At 34.5% G+C, this 22,219-nt stretch overlaps 1 protein-coding gene across 2 annotated transcripts in view; it reads left to right on the top strand.

The window, feature by feature from the left end:
• Nucleotides 1-22,219, top strand: part of VPS13B (vacuolar protein sorting 13 homolog B) — a 1,012,351-nt gene that overhangs the window by 788,910 nt on the left and 201,222 nt on the right. For both annotated transcript variants that reach the window (XM_051970918.1, XM_051970917.1), the window contains one exon: nt 15,350-15,754. In XM_051970918.1, coding sequence (XP_051826878.1) covers nt 15,350-15,754 — 405 coding nt within the window. The remainder of the gene's footprint in view (nt 1-15,349; nt 15,755-22,219) is intronic.

The following is a 22,219-nucleotide window of genomic DNA, read 5'->3' on the forward strand; positions in this document are numbered from 1 at the left end:
TGTATACTACTACTAAAATTAGTCCTTTAGTATGAATTAGTATGAATTTGTGAATTAAATACTATGTTTCAGACGTGATACTATTTTCTGGGTATACAATAAAGTCAAAAAGGAAAAGAATATACCATGAAATGATGTTTGAGGTTCTAGAACTCCAAGATCAGCATGACACAATGGAAAGAGCTCTAGCCTTGAAGCTAGTGCCATTTTCACTATGTGCTAGCTCCATGATCTAAAGCATTTAGCATTGGTGATCTTTGCATTCCTTACCTGTAAAACAGAGATAATACTGGCATTATCACCTTTACATGACCATTTTTTAAAAAGTACTTTAACGTGAGCTGTTATATACTCATTAGGGATGATCAAGTAAGATTTGCTCAGATTTCCCATTTTGGGATTATACATTCAACAAACTTATTGGGGGGAAAGAGAATCACTTTTTTCCCAAGTAGGAAATGGTTTTGTTCCTAATAAATCTTGTTTGTCTAAAATACTTTTTGCCTTATCTTTTGCTAAAAAAATTCCAGAGCAAGTAATACTTTACATAAGTCTCCCTCACAAGTGTTATGATTTGGTTATAACAAACCATATTGAATCCATTGGGTTTTTTGTAATAGATTTCAAAATACATCATAAGTTTAAGTAATATGATGACTAATGGGTCAAGTGAAGTTGGAACATTTTAAATGAGAAAATAGCTGGAAACAGTTTTCAGGAAACTTGTCCAGTTGATTTTTGGTCCCCCACAAGGTGTGCATTAACATAAACTTAGTGGAATCACCTCTGGGCCTTCAATTCCCTCTCTGATTTCATTATTACAATATGATTTTCCCCTCCTTTCACTGTTAAGTCATCTCCTGGTGTGATGGGAACATAAAATAAGTGTAATTTATTTATTTTTTTTCTAATCTCCTTTTAACTCAATGGTCATTTTGCCATTCTATTTCCTGGTAGCTGTTCAGAAAGTTGTGAAAGGTAATTAGGAACTAATAATTGACAGGCATGGATTTTACTTGGTAACAAAAGATAAAGAGTTTGTTCTGGGAATGGTGAGAAAACAGAACTGGCAGAAAAGTAGATGATTCAAATGAGAGATTTTTTATTACAATAAATTCCCTAAATCTAACCTTTGAAAATAGCCCATTTAGTGAAGTTGAATCAGTTTAGAGAAAAAAAAAAAATTCTAACACTAAGGCACAGTGATCTGCCGATCATTGGAAACCCAAATAACTTCAGCTATTTAAGCATAACTTTCTAGCCAGTCACATTTCAACACTTGTATTCTTAAATATCCAGTCTTGAAAAAAAAATCTTTCATAATATGGGACCATAGATTAATCTTAATGCTTCATTAGAATAGTAATTTCTAGTTCACTTTTTCTTAATGTTAATGTTAATTTTTAATCAATTAAAAAAGTCAAAGTATAAAATGATACAAAAATGTTCAACTTTTCAACTTTTATTTTTATCTTTTGTCTTATATGCCAAATTTTCTTGTTGCATAATCTTGTAGCATAATGTTGGAAAATAATCTTGTCATTATGAGACGGATAAAATATTTGCAGCTAGAAGTTCCACTTTCTGGTGGGGGGGGGGGAAGGGGGAAAGAGGAGGAAAAGAGGGGAAAAGGAAGGAGAAAGAGAAATCCCAATAATTAAGTTTTCACTAGGTGGTAATTATAACAACAGTATAAAATTTGTTGAGTTATCACATGTGACAATGACTTCATGATTTTGTTGAAGGACATACACATGCTCATGTAGTTTTTTAAATAGTGAAGTGATTTATTTAATTTATGTTGCTTCTAATTTTAGTACATTCTTGCTTGCTGTCTTTAGGTGAATTTGGTGTTTATGAAAGAAATACTGTAGTACAATACAACCTCCTAAATCCAATTACACTTTAGCTGGTGCTTGACCTTTTATAAGAACTGGCTCACTCAAATGGGACTGCTCCAGCCCCTGTTTACAAGGTCTCTACATATAATATACATGTCAACACTTTCTTGGGGGATTCTCTGTGTAAGAATTCTAAAAGTCTCCCTTGGTCAACATCTGCATGCAGATGTCCATTTAGGACATTGTTTGGGGTTTTGTTTACCTAAACCATATTTGACCCTGACCATTCTACATAGACATGTTATATGCTATGATATTTGTAACCAAAGGTGGACATGTTAGGATGAATAAAAGGCAGATTTATACTAACTGGATAACTCCTATGTAAGTTTTATTGTATATAGCTTATCTTGAACTCAGTAGGTAAACTCTGCCATAAAAATCCCTACTTTGGTATTTACTTGATTTTGTAATCTGATCAAATATATAGAAAATTATATCATCTTGTTTCTGATTAAATAGAATTTTAATTCAGTTCAACAAGTAAAGAAACTAATATCTTTTACGTTTTATTGGCCATTCCTAAGACATCCTTCCTTTTTCTCCTGTTAATGTTGACTGTTAATTTTATAACATCACCTGAAAAAAAAAAAAAAAAAAAAAGGACGTCTATTAGATCTAACATTTTTTCCTGTTATCAAAGTTAATTAGTTCTTAACAAATTAATTTAAGTTTTTATACCAAGTAACATATTTTCTGATCTTTTAAAAATAATAATAGTTTTTAAATAACTACATATCATAACTATTTGTTAGTAGTGCCAGAAACTGGCACCCAGTTTTCTAAGATCTCCTCAATTATAGAGCCTTCGTAGAATTTTTTTTCTTGAGTTGTTCTTGCTATTTTCTGCTTATTGCTACAGAAGAATTCAGTCCTTACTAATGTAGAGTTTGCATAAATACACCTGTGTGATATTGGAATACCTATCTTCTTTCCAAAGGGGGAAAAAAAAACCTGACCTAGTTATTAGAATGAAAAGGAACATCATTAGACTAACATTACTGTCAACTTCTAGTTTTATTTTTTTTGTTGTTCCTCTTATCCATTTGAAAATTGTTACTTTTTTAAAATTTAAAATTAAAATGGGAATTTAAAATTCCTCTTCACACATTCATGCGCAATCAAAAAGCACAGGTATACTGAATAATGAGATGAATAATTCTTTCTTTGGCATTTCCATTTATTTCCAGAAAGTTGTGGTATTGGTTCATTCCACTAAATTCATTTTTTTGTTTGTTTTTGTTAAAATATTACATGGTAAATAGCCTTAAAAGGAAAAGAGTTGTTTTTTTTTTTAATTATCCTTTTTTTTTAAAATTTTTATTTAATAATTACTTTATATTGACACTCGTTTCTGTTCCGATTTTTTTTTCCCTCCCTCCCTCCACCCCCTCCCCTAGATGGCAAGCAGTCCTTTATATGTTGAATATGTTGCAGTATATCCTAGATACAATATATGTTTGCAGAACCGAACAGTTCTCTTGTTGCATAGGGAGAATTGGATTCAGAAGGTATAAATAACCCGGGAAGAAAAACAAAAATGCAGATAGTTCACATTCGTTTCCCAGTGTTCTTTCTTTGGGTGTAGCTGCTTTTGTCCGTCATTTATCAATTGAAACTCAGGTCTCTTTGTCAAAGAAATCCACTTCCATCAAAATATGTCCTCATACAATATCGTTGTCGAAGTGTATAATGATCTCCTGGTTCTGCTCATTTCACTTAGCATCAGTTCATGTAAGTCTCGCCAGTCCTCTCTGTATTCATCCTGCTGGTCATTTCTTACAGAACAATAATATTCCATAACATTCATATACCACAATTTACCCAGCCATTCTCCAATTGATGGGCATCCATTCATTTTCCAGTTTCTAGCCACTACAAACAGGGCTGCTACAAACATTTTGGCACATACAGGTCCCTTTCCCTTCTTTAGTATTTCTTTGGGATATAAGCCCAATAGAAACACTGCTGAATCAAAGGGTATGCACAATTTGATAATTTTTTGGGCATAATTCCAGATTGCTCTCCAGAATGGTTGGATTCGTTCACAACTCCACCAACAATGCATTAGTGTCCCAGTTTTCCCGCATCCCCTCCAACATTCATCATTATTTTTTCCTGTCATCTTAGCCAATCTGACAGGTGTGTAGTGGTATCTCAGAGTTGTCTTAATTTGCATTTCTCTGATCAATAATGATTTGGAACACTCTTTCATATGAGTGGTAATAGTTTCAATTTCATCCTCTGAAAATTGTCTGTTCATATCCTTTGACCATTTATCAATTGGAGAATGGCTTGATTTCTTATGAATTTGAGTCAGTTCTCTATATATTTTGGAAATGAGGCCTTTATCAGAACCTTTAACTGTGAAAATGTTTTCCCAGTTTGTTGCTTCCCTTCTAATCTTGTTTGCATTAGTTTTATTTGTACAAAGGCTTTTTAATTTGATGTAATCAAAATTTTCTATTTTGTGATCAGTAATGGTCTCTAGTTCATCTTTGGTCACAAATTTCTTTCTCCTCCACAAGTCTGAGAGATAAACTATTCTATGTTCCTCTAATTTATTTATAATCTCGTTCTTTATGCCTAGGTCATAGACCCATTTTGATCTTATCTTGGTATATGGTGTTAAGTGTGGGTCCATGCCTAATTTCTGCCATACTAATTTCCAATTATCCCAGCAGTTTTTATCAAATAATGAATTCTTTTCCCAGAAGTTAGGGGCTTTGGGTTTGTCAAACACTAGATTGCTATAGTTGACTATTCTGTCTTGTGAACCTAGCCTTTTCCACTGATCCACTAATCTATTTCTTAGCCAATACCAAATGGTTTTGGTGACTGCTGCTTTATAATATAATTTTAGATCAGGTACAGCTAGGCCACCTTCATTTGATTTTTTTTTCATTAATTCCCTTGAGATTCTCGACTTTTTATTGTTCCATATGAATTTTGTTGTTATTTTTTCTAGATCAATAAAATATTTTCTTGGAAGTCTGATTGGTATAGCACTAAATAAATAGATTAGTTTAGGGAGTATTGTCATCTTTATTATGTTCGCTCGGCCGATCCAAGAGCACTTAATATTTTTCCAATTATTTAAGTCTGACTTTATTTGTGTGGAGACTTTTTTATAATTTTGCTCATATAATTCCTGACTTAATGATACTTTTAAATATAATTTTTGAAATATGCATATATAAAATATGAAGACATATTTAGATTGGTCCTTTGATTTCCTTGATGTGGGGAATCATTAAATAAGAAAGCTCTCTATTAATTGATGCAGGTCCACACTTACTTTGCAATTTGTAGTCTTAGAGACTTGCTTATAGCATTAGGAAGTAGACTTTTAGATGCTCCAAGTCATTATTAATCAGAGAAATGCTAATTAAGACAACTCTGAGACACCACTACATACCTGTCAGACTGGCTAGAATGACAGGGAAAGATAATGAGGAATGTTGGAGGGGATGTGGGAAAACAGGGACACTGATGCATTGTGGGTGGAATTATGAACACATCCAGCCATTCTGGAGAGTGATTAGGAACTGTGCTCAAAAAGTTATCAAACTGTACATACCTTTTGATCCAGCAGTGTTACTACTGGGCCTATATTTCAAAGAGATCTTAAAGAAGGGAAAGAGACCTGAATGTGCAAGAATGTTTGTGGCAGCCCTCTTTGTAGTGGCCAGAAACTGGAAACTAAGTGTATGCACATCAATTGGAGAATGGCTGAATAAACTGTGGTTTATGAATATTATGGAATATTATTGTTCTGTAAGAAATGACCAACAGTATGATTTCAGAAAGGCCTGGAGAGACTTACACGAACTGATGCTGAGTGAAATGAGCAGGACCAGGAGATCATTATATACTTCAACAACAATACTATATGATGATCAATTCTGATGGACATGGTCCTCTTCAATAATGAGATGAACCAAATCAGTTCCAATAGTGCAGTAATGAACTGAACCAGCTAAACCCAGCGAAAGAACTCTGGTAGATGACTATGAACCACTACATAGAATTCCCAATCCCTATATTTTTGTTCGCCTATATTTTTGATTCCTTCACAGGCTAATAGTACACTATTTCAAAATTTGATTCTTTTGATTCTTTTTGTACAGCAAAATATCTGTTTGGACATGTGTACATATATTGCATTTAATTTATACTTTAACATATTTAACATGTATTGGTCAACCTGCCATCTGGAGGAGGGGATGGAGGGAAGGAGAGAAAAAATTGGAACAAAAGATTTGGCAATTGTCAAGGCTGTAAAATTACCCATGCATATAACTTGCAAATTAAAAGCTATTTTAAAAAAAAGAAGAAGAAGAAGTAGACTTTTAGCCTAGGGATGCCAAGATCATAACATAGTATATACATCAGAGGTAGGACTAGAACATAAATCTATTCTCTCACATTGCCAGTTATTACTATATCATATTCTTTGTCATCATATATATTATATCTCATTATATTGTTCCTTATTACATATAAAGTTATAATGTAGAAAGTAGAAGGAAGAGCCCAAGGAATTCCTTTTATCCTTTTCCTATTATCACATTGATCCAATGAGTTTCTTAGATAACAGAATTACTATCTTGGATGAGGAAGAGAATCTACACTCAGGAGACAAGTGACAGGTCTAAGACAGCAAAGACTAAAGGTCAGAAGGAATTAGGAATTAGGCTGTGAAAAGTTGGGCTGCAGATCCCACTCTTACTCTTCTGGGCATCCTGACTCCCATAAAAGTATTGTTTCTGGGGGGTGTCAAGTCTCTGAAAGATGTCCTGGGTTTAATGAATCTCTTGATTATGCTTGAAATCAGAAATACTTGAGTTTACATCTCATCTCAGATAACCACTGTGAGAAAATGGACAGATCATTTCATTTCTTTGTGTGTCAGTTTCCTAGAGTCTAAAATGGAGATGGTAATAACACTTAACAGTTATCTTAGATGATTATTGTGAAGATCAGTTTATATAATGTATATAAAGCATTTTGCAGACTTGAAAAAGTCTTATAAATGTTTTATTATTTTTAACTATAAACTGATGCTTACAGTGTTTGCATTACTCATCTCTCAGGATTACTGTGAGGAAGGAACTTTGTGAACTTCAAAGAACTGTTAACAGTAATGCTGCTGCTGCTGATGATGATGACTATGGCTGACAATGGCAAAGATACCTCTAAGATTTTAGCCAATCAGGTTTTCACAATTCATCCTCTCTACATATTCAGACACTGAAAGCTGTTCATTCTTTTTTGAGGGGTCCAAATTATTATTATTAGCATTGACAAACTTTTTATTATCATCATTGTTATCATGCAATAATTTCCTAATGATAATTAGCATTATGACATGCTAATAATCATCTTTACATTAATTTGAGTATTTGAAAAGAGAAGAATAGAAAGGTGTTTTATTGTTAGACTTTAATGCTGATATCCCATGAGCATCCAGGAGCAGAGTTGAGGGGAATGGAATAAGTTGAGGGGGTTGGCTAATACTGGAAGAAGTTCCATGTACTTTCTTTGTTGTTGGCATCCTGTCACCCAGGAAGGATTTTTTAAAAACATGTGCAGGGTAGTTCTTACTGGCAAAAATGTGCTTGGCTATTCCTAGCAGTATTTGAAGATGCATTTTATTTGACAGTATTTAAAGATCACAGTTGATTTTTCTCCTTCCCCTTTCCCCACAACTGCTTAACCTCCCAGAATAACTTGGGTCCTAGAAATGTTTCCATATGCTAGAAGTTGCTCTCAGTGATTTTTTTTGAGGACCACTTTTTTCCCTAAGTGTTTTACTTCTCTAATAACCATTGAAACAGTGGCCAAGAACATATCACTGTTACTACATGAATCCATGATCAACTGGAAAAACCTATTCTAAACTAGGGTAACACTTAGTAGGTTAATCATTCCTATAGTTAATACATGATTGGTGAACAGAATCATGTTTTTAGAATATTCTTGTTGAATTTTCTGCTAACAGTTATTTAACACTATATATAACCACTAGATTTAATGTGAGCAGGGTTGCCTACACATTGGAATAGTATTCATTTCTTGGAAAAACAATCAGAAGCAGAACAAAATTCAAGAATTATAAGATACTACAGCACAGGAGAGGAAGTGAAAGGAGAGGTGGGAATCAAATGGATCAAATAAGAAGTATGCTCAGGATAGTTTTTTCACAGAGAGATTGAGAGATCAATAGAATAAATTTTGCCTTGCCTAGAAACCATTGTCTCCCTTTCTTTTAAGGAGTTGAAGTTAGAGGGTAGTTCTAGGATTTCCAAAAGGAAGCAATAATGATTACATAAGAGAAAGACAAAGAGGGAGAAGAAAAGGGAGAGTGTAATGTTCAGGCTAATTTTCTGGGGGACCTTCAGACAGACCTTGGTTTCAGTGGAGAAGTGAAGGACAGGCCAGCTATCACGAGGGTCTTTGTCTTCGAGTCTGTTACAGTCCTACTCTAGGTCTGATTCTGACCTCTTAAATACTCTATTACAATTAAATCCATTCATCATATTGAGTATATGCCAATCATTATATCACTAGGGAACCAAAAATCTTTGTTGTAAGATTAAATCAATCATACTGAACTAGAGAACTATTACTCACCATGCTAAACTAGATAACCACTTAACTCCACTGACTTAACACCTTGTTGTAAGAATCCTTGCTTTAAGTATATTTTTCCAGAGTTCTGGCCCGTTACACCTCCTACTTTCTTTTGTTTTAGAACATAGGTTGTCACATCCTCCCTGATATCTCAGGGAGGGAGATGAAACACCAAAGGGAAAATGGGGAGTCAAACCAGATTTTGTTAGCAGGTTTCTGAAGGGTCTCACTTGAAATGGGTATACTTAAATCCATCAACATGGGAGGTATTATACAAGCGCATAGCAATATAGCACAGGCTTAGCAGTGATGACTCTCCCCACAGCCAGAACAGGCTCAGTGTGGTATAACAAACATGAATTGTACATGAAAGTAGTGATATAACAAACAATATGAATCAACATGGCATTGCAAAAAATTTCCATACCTTCCATAGAAGGAGGGTATAAAGATAACAATCACACATATGCCTCATTTATCAGCCAAGAGATAGTCCAAAATCAATCTATTGTCCATCACTTCACATGTCAGAGAATCCAATGATCCCTGCAGGTTTTGAAGTCCTATAACAATCTTATCATGTCTCAGAGGATCCAGTGATTCCTGTGGGTTTTGAAGTTCTGTAAGCCTTATCAACAATTTTTGATGTTCATGAATCAGTTGCCATACACATTGGGTTAATAGTCATGCTTTTTCGGTGACACATGTAGTCAGAGATGGAACCACCTGATGTTTCTTGAGTTTTCTCCTTTATTCCGAGGTTTTTCTCTTTTTCTGTCTTTCTCCGATGGACAAGGCAAATATGGCTTGTTGGCACCCATCTGATTCCTTCTCCATATATGCTTTTATTCTGATGTATCCTGTTCTCCCTTTTTAGCTTTAATTAGTGCCCTTTGTAATTGTGTCATGGGGGTAAACAAAGGTGCTGCGTGGGTGGTGCTGATGGTGTCATTGCCCTTTCCCCTCCTCCTCCTCCTCTCTTCCTCCAAATGGAGGGAGGGTCATGAGATGGGGAATGCCCTAATATCTCCTACTGTGAAGCACCACATTCCTTAATTTTATAAGCACTGTACTTATCTCCTTTCTTGTCTAATTCTTCATGCTTTTTAGCTATTTTGTCAATACCATCCCCCTCCTGCTCATTCTCTTTTTTCCTTATTCTAATACTTTTGTAATTCCTTAAAGCCAATTGTATTATGTTGTATATATAGAATGTTTCTTCAGGAATTGAATCAGGACCATTATTGTAATATTAAATTAGTTATTCTCCCACTAGTTTTCACTTATCTGGCTGTAATTTTTCTTTTTCAGAGAACCACAGAGATGTATACTGTAATGTTTCTAAGAGTTCAATGATCTGCTTCCAAGTTAAAATCAAACCTTGGTTCTTTATTAGCTTAACTATGCATTCTATACACTTCCCTTGCAGGGGGTGGGCGGGGGGGAGGCGGGGAGGTTGTTCTTTTCTAAGTATTTGTCCCATTTCAGCTGAAACACTAGTTTAATCCTTACCAAAACTTCCTGCTTGTCTATTTTTATACTCACACTATTTCCGGTCACAGGGACTTCTCCACTTTACTCACATTCTTGTCAGTCAGACTGCTGAGTGTAAATCCTTACATCCATGTTCAGGCGCCAAATTTTAATGGCCAGGCTAAGCTTTCTCAGGGACCTTCAGACAGGCCTTGTGTCAGTGGAGAAGTGAAGGAGGACAGGCCAGCTACCACAAGGGTCTTTGTCTTTGAGTTTGTTTGAGTCTAGGTCTTCTGCATCATAGCCTGAGTATAAAAGGTCTGACTTCTGACCTCTTAAATACTCTATTACAATTAAATCCATTCATCATACTGAGTATAAGCAATCATTATATCACTGAGGAACCATTATGTGTTGTAAGATTAAATGAATCATATTGAATTAAAGAACTTAATTAGCATGCTAAAATAGATAACCAATGTCTTATCAATTCCATTGAGTTAACATTTTGTTGTAAGAATTCTTGCCTCAAGTATATTTCTCCAGAGGTCTGGCCCATTACAGGAGAGGGAGAGAGAGGGAAAGAGAAAAAGAGGGGAGGAAAGGAGAGAGGGAGGAAGAGGAAAAAGAGAGAAGGAGAGAGAACAGACATGGTGTACTTTCTTCTGTTTCTTTCATTGGCAATAGGTAGGAGTAGACAGATGAGATATTGTGCTAAAAGCCCTGAATCTGACTTAGTAAGCTAAAGTTTGAATTCTGGTTCTACTGTTTACTAACCATATGACATTGGGCAAATAACATAACTTTTTTTTTTTTTTGAAAAAAATTTCTTTACAACATTATCCCTTGCACTCACTTCTGTTCCGATTTTTCCCCTCCCTCCCTCTACCCCCTCCCCCAGATGGCAAGCAGTTCTATACATGTTAAATATGTCACAGTATATCCTAAGTACAATATATGTGTGCAGAACCGAACAGTTCTCTTATTGCACAGGGAGAATTGGATTCAAAAGGTAAACCTGGGAAGAAAAACAAAAATGCAAACAGTTTACATTCATTTCCCAGTGAAGTAACATAACTTTTTTGAGACTTAGTTTCCTTGCCTAGTAAACACTTAAGAAATACTTATTACACTGACTGAACATGATTACTTGTTGCCATTCTGTATTAATTTATTTTTAACTAACTTCATCTTTTTGGAAGATTGGAATGTACTCCAGTGAGGACAGACATATATCAAGTTCTCTTTTTTTTTTTTTAATAGCTTTTTATTTACAAATTGTATGCATGGGTAATTTTACAGCACTGACAATTGCCAAACCATTTTTTCCAATTTTTCCCCTCCTTCCCTCCACCCCCTCCCCCAGATGGTAGGTTGACCAATACATGTTAAATATGTTAAAGTATAAATTAAATACAATATAAGTGTACATGTTCTAACAGATATTTTGCTGTACAAAAAGAATTGGACTTTGAAATAGTGTACTATTAGCCTGTGAAGGAAATCAAAAATGCAGGCAAACAAAAATATAGGGACTGGGACTTTTATGTAATGGTTCTTAGTCATCTCCCAGAGTTCTTTCGCTGGGTATAGCTGGTTCAATTCATTACTACTCTATTGGAACTGATTTGGTTCATCTCATTGCTGAAGATGGCCACATCCATCAGAATTGATCATCATATAGTATTGTAGAAGTATATAATGATCTCTTAGTCCTGCTCATTTCACTCAGCATCAGTTCATGTAAGTCTCTCTGAAATCCTCCTGTTGGTCATTTCTTATCAAACAATAATATTCCATAATATTCATAAATCACAGTTTATTTAGCCATTCTCCAATTGATGGGCATCCATTCATTTTCCAGCTTCTAGCCACTACAAACAGAGCTGCCACAAACATTTTGGCACATACAGGTCCCTTTCCCTTCTTTAGTATCTCTTTGGGGTATAAGCCCAGTAGTAATATTACTGGATCAAAGGGTATGCACAGTTTGATAACTTTTTGAGCATAGTTCCAAATGGCTCTCCAGAATGGCTGGATGTATTCACAATTCCACCAACAATGTATCCCCTCCAACATTCCGCATTATCTTTCCCTGTCATTCTAGCCAATTTGACAGGTGTGTAGTGGTATCTCAGAGTTGTCTTAATTTGCATTTCTCTGATTAATAATGACTTGGAGCATCTTTTCATATGGTTAGAAATAGTTTCAGTTTCTTCATCTGAAAATTGTCTGTTCATATCCTTTGACCATTTGGAGAATGGCTTGATTTCTTATAAATTGAAGTCAATTCTCTACATATTTTGGAAATGAGGCCTTTATCAGAACCTTTGACTGTAAAAATGTTTTCCCAGTTTATTGCTTCCCTTCTAATCTTGTCTGCATTAGTTTTATTTATACAAAAACTTTTCAATTTGATATACTCAAAATTTTCTATTTTGTGATCAATAATGATCTCTAATTCTTCTTTGGTCATAAATTCCTTCCTCTTCCACAGGTCTGAAAGGTAAACTATCCTGTGCTCTTCCCATTTATTTATAATCTCATTCTTTATGTCTAGGTCATGAACCCATTTTGACCTTATCTTAGTGTGGGTCAGTGCCTAGTTTCTGCCATACTAATTTCCAATTTTCCCAGCAATTTTTGTCAAATAATGAATTTTTATCCCAAAAAGGTACTTTATCAAGTACCTCTTATGTACAAAGTCCATCACAAGAGAGATGCAGAGCTTCAAGGATGTTCTCTACCCTTAACTTGCATTATAATTTATAAATGGGGATGGGATATCAACATAAAAAGCTATAGTATAAGGTATTATGTGATAAACTAAGCATTCACAAAACAGTTTTTCTGTAAGAGTGAAGAAAGGGTCACTACTGAATTCTCAGGGAATCAGTTGGAGTATACCTCCTAAAAGAGATACCATTTGAAATGTTTTTGGAAATAGGTAGGAATTGGACAGAAGAAATAAGGGATGGAAGATTTTCCAGGCATACAGAACTGCTTGATAAAGGCACAAAGTTGTGAGAGAATACTCAGAGCAGAGAGTTGTCCACTTTGGCTCTAGGAGAGTGTGAATAGCTAGGAAAGTAGGAAAAAATCTTGGTTTAGGAACAGGATGGACTACACAACCTCTGAGGGCCCTTTCAACTCAAGAGACTATGAAAATAAAGGAGAAAAGATTGGGAAATAATCATGGCACCAAATTATAGGTTCCCTCAAATGCTAGGAGAAGAGTTTAGATTTTTTTCAATGAGCAGCGAAAAACCAGTAAAGAATGTTAAGTACAAGATTTATCTCTAGGAAATTGTTTTATAAAGGAACTACATAAAATTTGAGGAAAGACTTAATTATTAAAGTCTAGGTATAAAAGATAAGGAACTTGAAGATCATACTGGAGTCTTGGTCACTTCTGGCCCTTGAGATAGATAGATAGATAGATAGATAGATAGATAGATAGATAGATATAGAGAGAGAATGAATGAATTGAATGATATGCTGCTGTTGCAGATTCTTATAAGATCTTTGGATACATTGATAGATGTACAGCATATAAGTAACAGTAGTTCTGTTAAGTAAAACAGCTTTAGTAATCTGGATCTGCTTGATGACTGTGTTAGCACCCTGGATACTTTAGAATCAGCTGGAGTCAGAATAAGCAAAAGTCCCTGATCTTTATTCTTTGTGGACATGAGAGGAATGGCCACATGAATCCAGCCAGGAGTCACTCTGGTTTTCTTACTCCACCCTCCAATCCCTCCTCTCAATCTCTCTATACACCAACAGATTGAGCCCGCACAGAATAGGGGGCAGGCCATTTTCCAAGCAAATTCTAATAGAGTATTGTCCAATAAGTAATTAGCCTTAAGTGCTTGGTTATCCAAGTGCATCTGCTCAGAGATTCAGACCTTTATAGATGTGTGGGTCAGAAATATTTTTTTGACAATGATACAAAGAATGAGAGATTCTGTGCAGGTGGCGATGAATGTTTAACCTAGGATAGGGGACAGAAGTAGCTTACAATCTTTTGTGGTGTAGGAATTAAGAGAATTCAGTAACTACTATATATGAGAGGGAAGAAAAAAGGAAGAGCCAAAGATAATCTTTATTGCAATCAAAAAAATTATGTTATATGTGTGTCATATAAATATATAAAATATTGTAAAGGGCTGAAACTCTGAATAGGTGCACAGGAATCAGACAATCGAGCACTTAAGACTAATTACCTATTGGACAATACTCTATTAGCATATGCTTAGAAAATGGCCCTTCCCACTAGTCTGTGCTGGCGAGATGATTGGTGTATACAGAGAATTGTAGGAGGGATTAGGGGGTGGAGGAAGACAAATCAGAGTCACTTTGGAGGAGAACGAAGAGAAGTCAGGAAGCAGAGAACTTATGGTGGCTTTGTCCATCTCCTTTACTTCTCCCCCTAAAGACCAAGGACTTTTGCTGTTCCTGACACTGGCTGATCCTGGGGTCAACAGGGAGCTAACCCGGACTTTACATAATATAATATATATAATACAGTATATGTATAACATAAGATAAATAGTGTTGCTACAAACAGAAGTTATAAATAGAGCCAGAAGTCACAGGAGATTTGTAGAGAAACATAGCTAACTTAATTTGGGGGCATAGTCAATTTGAGATGTCAGTATAACATCCAAAGTAGAACTACATTCAGAAAGATTCATCTTCCTGAGTTCAAATCTGGATCAGACACCTAATAGCTGTGTGATACTGGGCAAGTTAATACTCTTTGCCACAGTTTCTCATCTATAAAATGAGATGGAGAAGGAAATGGTGAATCCTTCCAGTATCTCTACCAAGAAAATCCCAATTGGGATCAGAAAAAGTCAGACATGATTGAAAAATGACTTAATGGCATAAAAGATTTTATTACTAATGAATCCCCTTACACATAATTGAAAATAAACATCTGTAACTCAAAAGAGAGATGTCAGGGTTGAAGATACATATTTGGGAGTCATCTGTATAGAAATGATAGCTGGAACGATAAAAAAAAAAAATGAATGAGATTTCCAAGCAAAAGTATATAGCGAGAAGAGGGCAGAATACAAATCCTTAGTTACATTTCATAAAGGAATTACTTTGTAATTTGTAATGTGGGGAAAGACTTTATTAAACATATAAAAGATAAGGACCCTTTAAAAGACAATATTCCTTAAGTATTTATTGAATCTAATGATGCAGTGCCATCATTATAGAATCTAACATGATCTTCTGATACATTAATAGGATTGTGACATGCAAGGAAAAATTTTCATTCAGTAAAATAACTTTAGTGATTTTTCTCATCTCTTTATATTTCACAGCGGACATCAATTTGGATATATCAAAGCCTTTGAAGGCAAACCTGAGTTTTGTCAAACTAGATCAAATAAACCATTTTCTGAAGAAGATCACAAATACTAATGGCTCTGAGGGCAGCACAGAGACTTCAGCTCTGTCAGACACCGTACTGAGTAAGGATGAGCTATTAGCCAAATGTTCCCATGGAAAGCTGCCTGTTGCTGTAGTACAAGCTGATGGAATACAAAAGGTTCCAGTTCAAGAAAACATGTGGAGAGCTGTTTCCTGCTTTCAGAAAATGTCTGTCCATACAGCTCAGATAGTGGTTTCCATGGAAACCGTACCCCATCCTAAGAAGCCATGCCTGTTAGCATCTTTATCAAGCCTCAATGGAACCCTGAATGTCAAGGCAGGACAGAGGACACCTGGTGAGTCAGTTATATGTATTCATATCAGAGTCAGATGTGTATGTGTGTGTATGTGTGTGGTCTTTCAACCATTAAAGTTGCATAATTTTGAAGATAATCTTATTTTAAAATTTAAGAGTATTACTGTGGCCAATTTTTTCTTTGGGTCTTAAATATCTAAAAGATAAGTTGGCAGTAAATTACTTGGATCCTTGGGCCTTAACATTGCTTACTGGACCTTTCAGGATCCATGTCTTAAAAATAAAATCATAAAAGTATTTCTGAAAACTTTATTTTGAGTTATATACTTTTGGATTTTTTCCTTCTATCTTTTTAGGTGAATGATAATATTCATTTCATTGCATTGGAATAATGGTTTTAGATAAGAATTGTAGTGATGACAAGTACACTAGAAAACGAAAAGGACAGAGATGTTTAACAGTTTTTTTTTCTTTGAAGGTTTATTAATGATTTAGGGTTGTTGGTGAGGTTTTCTTTTTCTTTTTCTTCTTTTTTTTTTTTTTTTTACTCCACAGTCCTTTCCAAATATGCTCCCCTATTCCCACCCAGTGATTCTTCACTTGTAACAAAGAAAGCAGTTTAGTAAAACAAGTCAATATAAACACCAAGTCTGACATCTTATGGAGTAGCCATTATCCCCAATCTTCTCCAAGGAAAGGAGGAAAATGTTCTTCTTTAACTCTTAGTCAGGAAGAAGGCAGGTTGTTACAGTTAAACATATTTTAACTTAATTTTTATATTTTTTGTTTATATATTTTATTCATGTATATATTGTTCTATTTATTCTCACTTTATACATGTACATCTCCTTGTGTTTCTCTGAATTCCTCATCATCATTTTTATAATACAATGAATTCCATTAAATTCATCTTTCTTAATTCATTCAGCAGCTCTCTACCAATGGCCCTGCACTTAAGTCTCCATTCTTTTACTTCCATAAAAACTTTCAGCTATAATTTAATCAGGTTCATGTTTCGTTGATCCCTTAAAATAGCTGTTGCATTTCAGTTGACAGAGTGAGGCCATAACCTAATAGCAGGAGAAATTGAAATGCCATAAAATAAATTCGTTTGGAATATAAGGTGAGAAATTATCTCTCATTAAAGATGTTAGTCTTCTTCCCCTTCTTCCAGGACTAAGCTTTTATGTGGTTTTTTTCAGTCAGCGAAGGGAAGGCAAAAGGTGCAAGGGGAAAGAAGGGTGAGAGGCAAGATCAGGTGGGAAATACCGTTTTCAATCACCAAAACCTTGCTACTGTAAAAGTTTAGGGCAAAATGCCAAGAAATTCACTCTGAAATCAAAACAGTAAATGGGAAGCACTTTTTTCCATTTTATTTGCATAAAAGAATTTGGAAACAAAACTTTATATTTTTTGTAACTTTAGATCAGTTGCTTAACAAATTAATTAAGTGGCATATTAACACTAACTGGAAGTTAAGCTACATCTAGCCAGTTGGCACAGTACACTAAGAGATAACTAAAATGGCCTGTGATTGAGAAATATGAATTCTGAGCCAAGAAAGGTGATTTATTTCCCTCTCATCAGAAATATTTGTGACCAAGCCAGCTAAACATAGTGCACTTTTTTATTGTTTTAAAAGTTAGAAATGAAAAATGTAAGGTTCATGGAACATGAAAGACTATAAAATGCTGGAGGCTAAAATTCCTGATTTATCCATAAATAAATTGGAATACAGACAGGAACACTGAGCCCATTCCCACGCTTTTCTAGTTGTATCTTAATCATAGTCAGAATAGTCCAGAAATCCAACATTGTTAAGGAGGAGTTTAAGGATTATATTCAGAGATCTAGGTGCCTTTTTCCTTCTTCCTTTCAGTCCCACCCACTTGGTTAATCGTACATTTTATTAGCCATTAGTGGTCTGTGTCAGCAGAGAAGTTGAAAATAAAGCTAAGCTCATTCCTTCCTGGTGTTGTGTAAAACAAGAGATTCATTCTTTTATCTTCAGATTTTCTTTTTATACTAGAAAAAAGACATAATTTCCTTTAAGGACCCTCAAAATCTATTCTGTTCTACTTATGTTTCTTAAACCAAACTTAAAGCTTCAAGTATGGAAAATAAGTCCTTCTGAATAAACTTTATACACCATTTTATACTGGATATGCCCAACATTTAAAAATAAAGTGTTATAACATCAAAATTCATCCCAATAGGAATTAGTCATTTATTATGAAGAACATTCCTGTTGAGACACTAAAGAGCACCAGATTTGTATTTTATGTTTATTCTTTTTGATGTGATATGAAATACTTGGGCTTCTTGAAAAGAAGGGGGGAAAAAAAACAACCAGGAAAAAATTAACTCTTCACTAGCAGAGTGAAGACATAATTACTACTTAAAACTGAATTCTGGAAAATCATAATTGACAGAATGTTCACTAGCTAATTGCATTATTTTTAAAAATTAAACTGGATTTTTAAGCATTAATAATAGGATTTGAATATAGACCCCTTTATATTATGGAGTATTTTATAACATAATATTTTGTACTCTTAATAAAAAACTGATTTAATTGAAAAAATTATTAAATATACCAAAAGAGTAAATTTGGCAAAATGTTTAAAAGGAAAAAAAAATACAGTAGCTTTATTAGAAAGAGAATTTTTTTAAGGACTTGGAATATTTTTTAAACATGGTTCTCAATATTTGTTCTCCAAAGCTTTTATAGCTATACCTCTGAGCTCAACTGAGTTAATGTCAGATTTTTTTATAGTTTCAATCTAATACACAAATACTTGACTGTGTCTTTGATTTTACAGTCATATAACTGTTGTGACCATCTGCAGCAGCTGTGCTTTCCGAATTATTTGCTGAACCAAATTGAGCACAGTGACAAAAGTAGTCATCTCAGATGTACTGTTAAAACAGAAAAAGAAAAAGGAGTATTACTTTGGTACAGTATGGCCATGTGTTGTACAGATGTTATTGTATAGAATGACTTAAGATAAAATAATTGTAGAAAATTTTCATTAAAACCTCAACAATTTGCACTTGTTTACGTGAATCTGCATAACTCCCCAATGATACAACACACTTGGGGTTTCTTTGGTTCTCACTCGATTTCTCTTTGATCCTTTTTGATGTGCTGACTTTAATAAACACAGTCAAAAACACTGTGCAAAAACATCATGGAAAAAACTACAAAGGAACAATTATAGCAGCAGAAACTACTCTAATCCCTTACTTACGCAAGCTATTTTTAGGGAAATATGTTTTTTTACACATTTTATGTGACAATGTTATATAAACAGTGTAAAAGGCCCTTTTCCAGATGAGTTTTAATTTAGAAGCTGAAATGGATTTGTAATGCAAGAAGAATCTTGTGTGCTAAATATTATTTAGAAAAACACAATTGAGAATGTGTTGTAAGCATGTTTCCTCACTTGTGAGAGTTACAACAAAATCTTCTGACCTTATCTAATGACTTTATTTTTCATCTTTTAAATTAGCATCAGCTTTGGGGAGTAAGGGAGCTGAAAAGGAGTTGGGGGAAATAAAAGTATAGAAGAAAAAAAGAGCCATTTTTTCCCCAGAAGACATTTTCTGTAAGAATGATCTTAAAGTCTTCTATTTTAATTTATTCCTTTTTTTTTAACTGAAACTTTAAAAAATGGTGTACTGCATGTTCAGTTGAATTTTTTTTATCCTTTTGAGCAAAATGAAATGGAATAATTGATTCTACGGCTAAATATTTTCTGCTTAAAAAAAAAAAAACAACTTCACCATTGTTGGCCTGCATACTAAGTTGTTCTACAACCCTAAGTATGAGCATTTCAAGGGACATGATTTTCTTTCTTTCTTTTTTTTTTTTTTTTTTTTTTTGGGGGGGGGGGGCAGGGGGGAAGGAACTCTCCAAGTTGTAGTGCAGCAATGACTTCTAATAACCTGACTCTTATTTCTGCTAGAATACTTATAGCCTCCTCTGTGCCTTTGGTGTAATGGCCCTAGAGGTCTGGTTTTACTTGATGTAATGATCATATTTTAAAAGTTGACTTACAGTACTGCAGAAATGCCTGTGATCATGTTATCAGTAATAAAACTTTTCAGTCTCGTTTTTTTAGAAAACATTTACCGTCGTTTTCTAAACTATGCTAAGCAAAGAAATTAACATTTCACTCTCTGATAAAACAACCTGTTTTATCAGATGATATTTTTGAAGATTAAAGAAAAAGCAAACAATTTTACATTCTGTTCCTATTTCAAGAAGACCCTGTTTAAAGAATCATTATAAATCCCAAGTTACAAATTGGGGCTTGATAATGGTGAGGTGGCAAATTCTGCTGCCAGAGAAGGGAGTGAAGCTAAAGCTTAGTTCCTCTTGTCCTAGGAAATTATTTTGATAAGGCAGTAATTCTTAGCTTTATAGAAATAGGTACAAGATTTAGACCAAGGCTGTTTGCTGTTTCATTTGAATATTTGAGATTCGTGATCCTTCCATAGATAAGAATAACGACAAGAAAGATGAGTAAGTCATTTGACATGAAAGGTTTGGGATAAAGCCTGAATATACCCATCTGGGGCTGAATTCATGTCAGACTAGAGAAAAGTTGGAACAGTCTACTGTGTGCCTGTGCAGAAGGGGCCTTTCATCCAAGCACAAAGTAGTAAGTTGAGTTCTTCATAGTCAAAGAGTTGTGATTTAAATAACTTTCACTACCCTATTCTGTTGTCCAGATGTACTTATCTTTGTATGTAAACAAACAGAAAAAGAAGAAAAAATTTAACCACATCATTTCTCCATTGCAGAAAAAAACAATTCTTATCATGATAACTGAATGCAGGACCAATAAAATGTAAAGGATTTAAAATTCCTTTTCTATATTGAAAAATAAAATCTGGCCATTAATTGGTACAAGATAGAGACCAAACTTCTCATTCCAAAGTTAACTGGACCTCTTGAGAAAACTCTGCTAAGGCGTTGTCATAGCCTTTGGATTCTGCAGAGATGCAAGTTAGCCTGAAGGGAAATAAAACATTAAATTAGATATGACTACCTAAAATAATATGTAGCAGTAACAAGCCATTTACTGCACCCAGAAGACTTCTGTTACTTTTAGAAAGAAATATCAACTCTTTCCAACACTTGAACAATAGGAAATGAATTCTTTGTCAGTAAAAGCCAGAGGACAAACTTCACATTTAAACGGCCACTGAGGATTGAAGTGGAAGTACAGCTTGTAGACAGCTATACAAATCACTAACAAACCTTAATGAATATTGGGTGTGGGCATCAGGGTCCTGTCAGTTTTGACGCTATGTCCCAAGTAGCTTAAACCCAACACTCAAGAAAAGGTGGAGACCTCATCAGGTCTGTAACATCTGGGATTTTATTTGTCATTTTGGCATACCCTGCAAGCGCAAAAGAAAGAGTAAAAGGGGATTATCTTGACAATGAAATGAGTTACTGAATCTTGTGATAATGAAAAGCAGAAGAATTCTAATGCCTTTCTATAGTCCCTGAGGTGGAGGTGCGTTTATAGTTTTGCAGAAGTAAAATGTAGGAGGGAAGAACAGATGGCCTAGAGTCCATGAAACAAGACACCACCTAATCCCAGGACTGAGTACCACTATTAATCCTGGTCAGATTCCCTACTGTTACTTTATAACAGGGTTCAGAGTTGCTACTGATGAACTGGAATGTCTATTTTCCCCCTTAAATTACATATTACTTATACTTTGCTGATTGAAGAAAGGAAACATGTTCAGATTCTATGGGGCTGGCTTCTAAAAATTTACTTAAGAACTCAAAGTTTCCCAAAAAGAAAATGAAATAAAGAGAGATGATCCTAAAAATTGCTCAAAGTAAGTCTCCATCATCACTTTTGTAATGTATAGACATTATCTTCCATTATATACATATATATTTGAGAGAGAGATGTTGCAATGATAATTCCATGACTGTATAAGTTCTACATATATACATACATGCATCTCTGAAAATATTGACATTGTTGTTATATTCTCTGGCTTAATGACTATTATATGAAGTCATGAGTAGTTTTACAGAATCATGGATAATAATTGATATTAATGATACTGCCTTAGGCTGTCCATGTTATATAAAGAAACATTGTCCTGTTGCTAAATGCTTAATTGTACTAATTCTGATGTGCTTTGAAGATGAGCTGTTGCTCTCCTCAGTTTTTTGCATCTTTTGTGAATGATACCCATAGCTTTCTTTAATAATGTAAAATAGTTAGAAAAGTGCTTTTTATGGGTCTTAAAATATTCCATTATTGTGGTGGTATGTGTTTATAAAGCACATACATAGATTTTTCTGACTTTGCTCCAGTGTAATCTTTAGGCTATACACACACACACACACACACACACACACACACACACACACACCAATGTGATTACTAGACTCATTTTTATATAAATAAAAGGTCCCCAAATTCATAGAAAGTAGCTCTTAAGAAAAGAAAGAGAAGGTACTTGT

This window comes from Antechinus flavipes, chromosome 1 (genome assembly GCF_016432865.1).
Source record: "Antechinus flavipes isolate AdamAnt ecotype Samford, QLD, Australia chromosome 1, AdamAnt_v2, whole genome shotgun sequence".
NCBI classification, from domain to species: domain Eukaryota; kingdom Metazoa; phylum Chordata; class Mammalia; order Dasyuromorphia; family Dasyuridae; genus Antechinus; species Antechinus flavipes.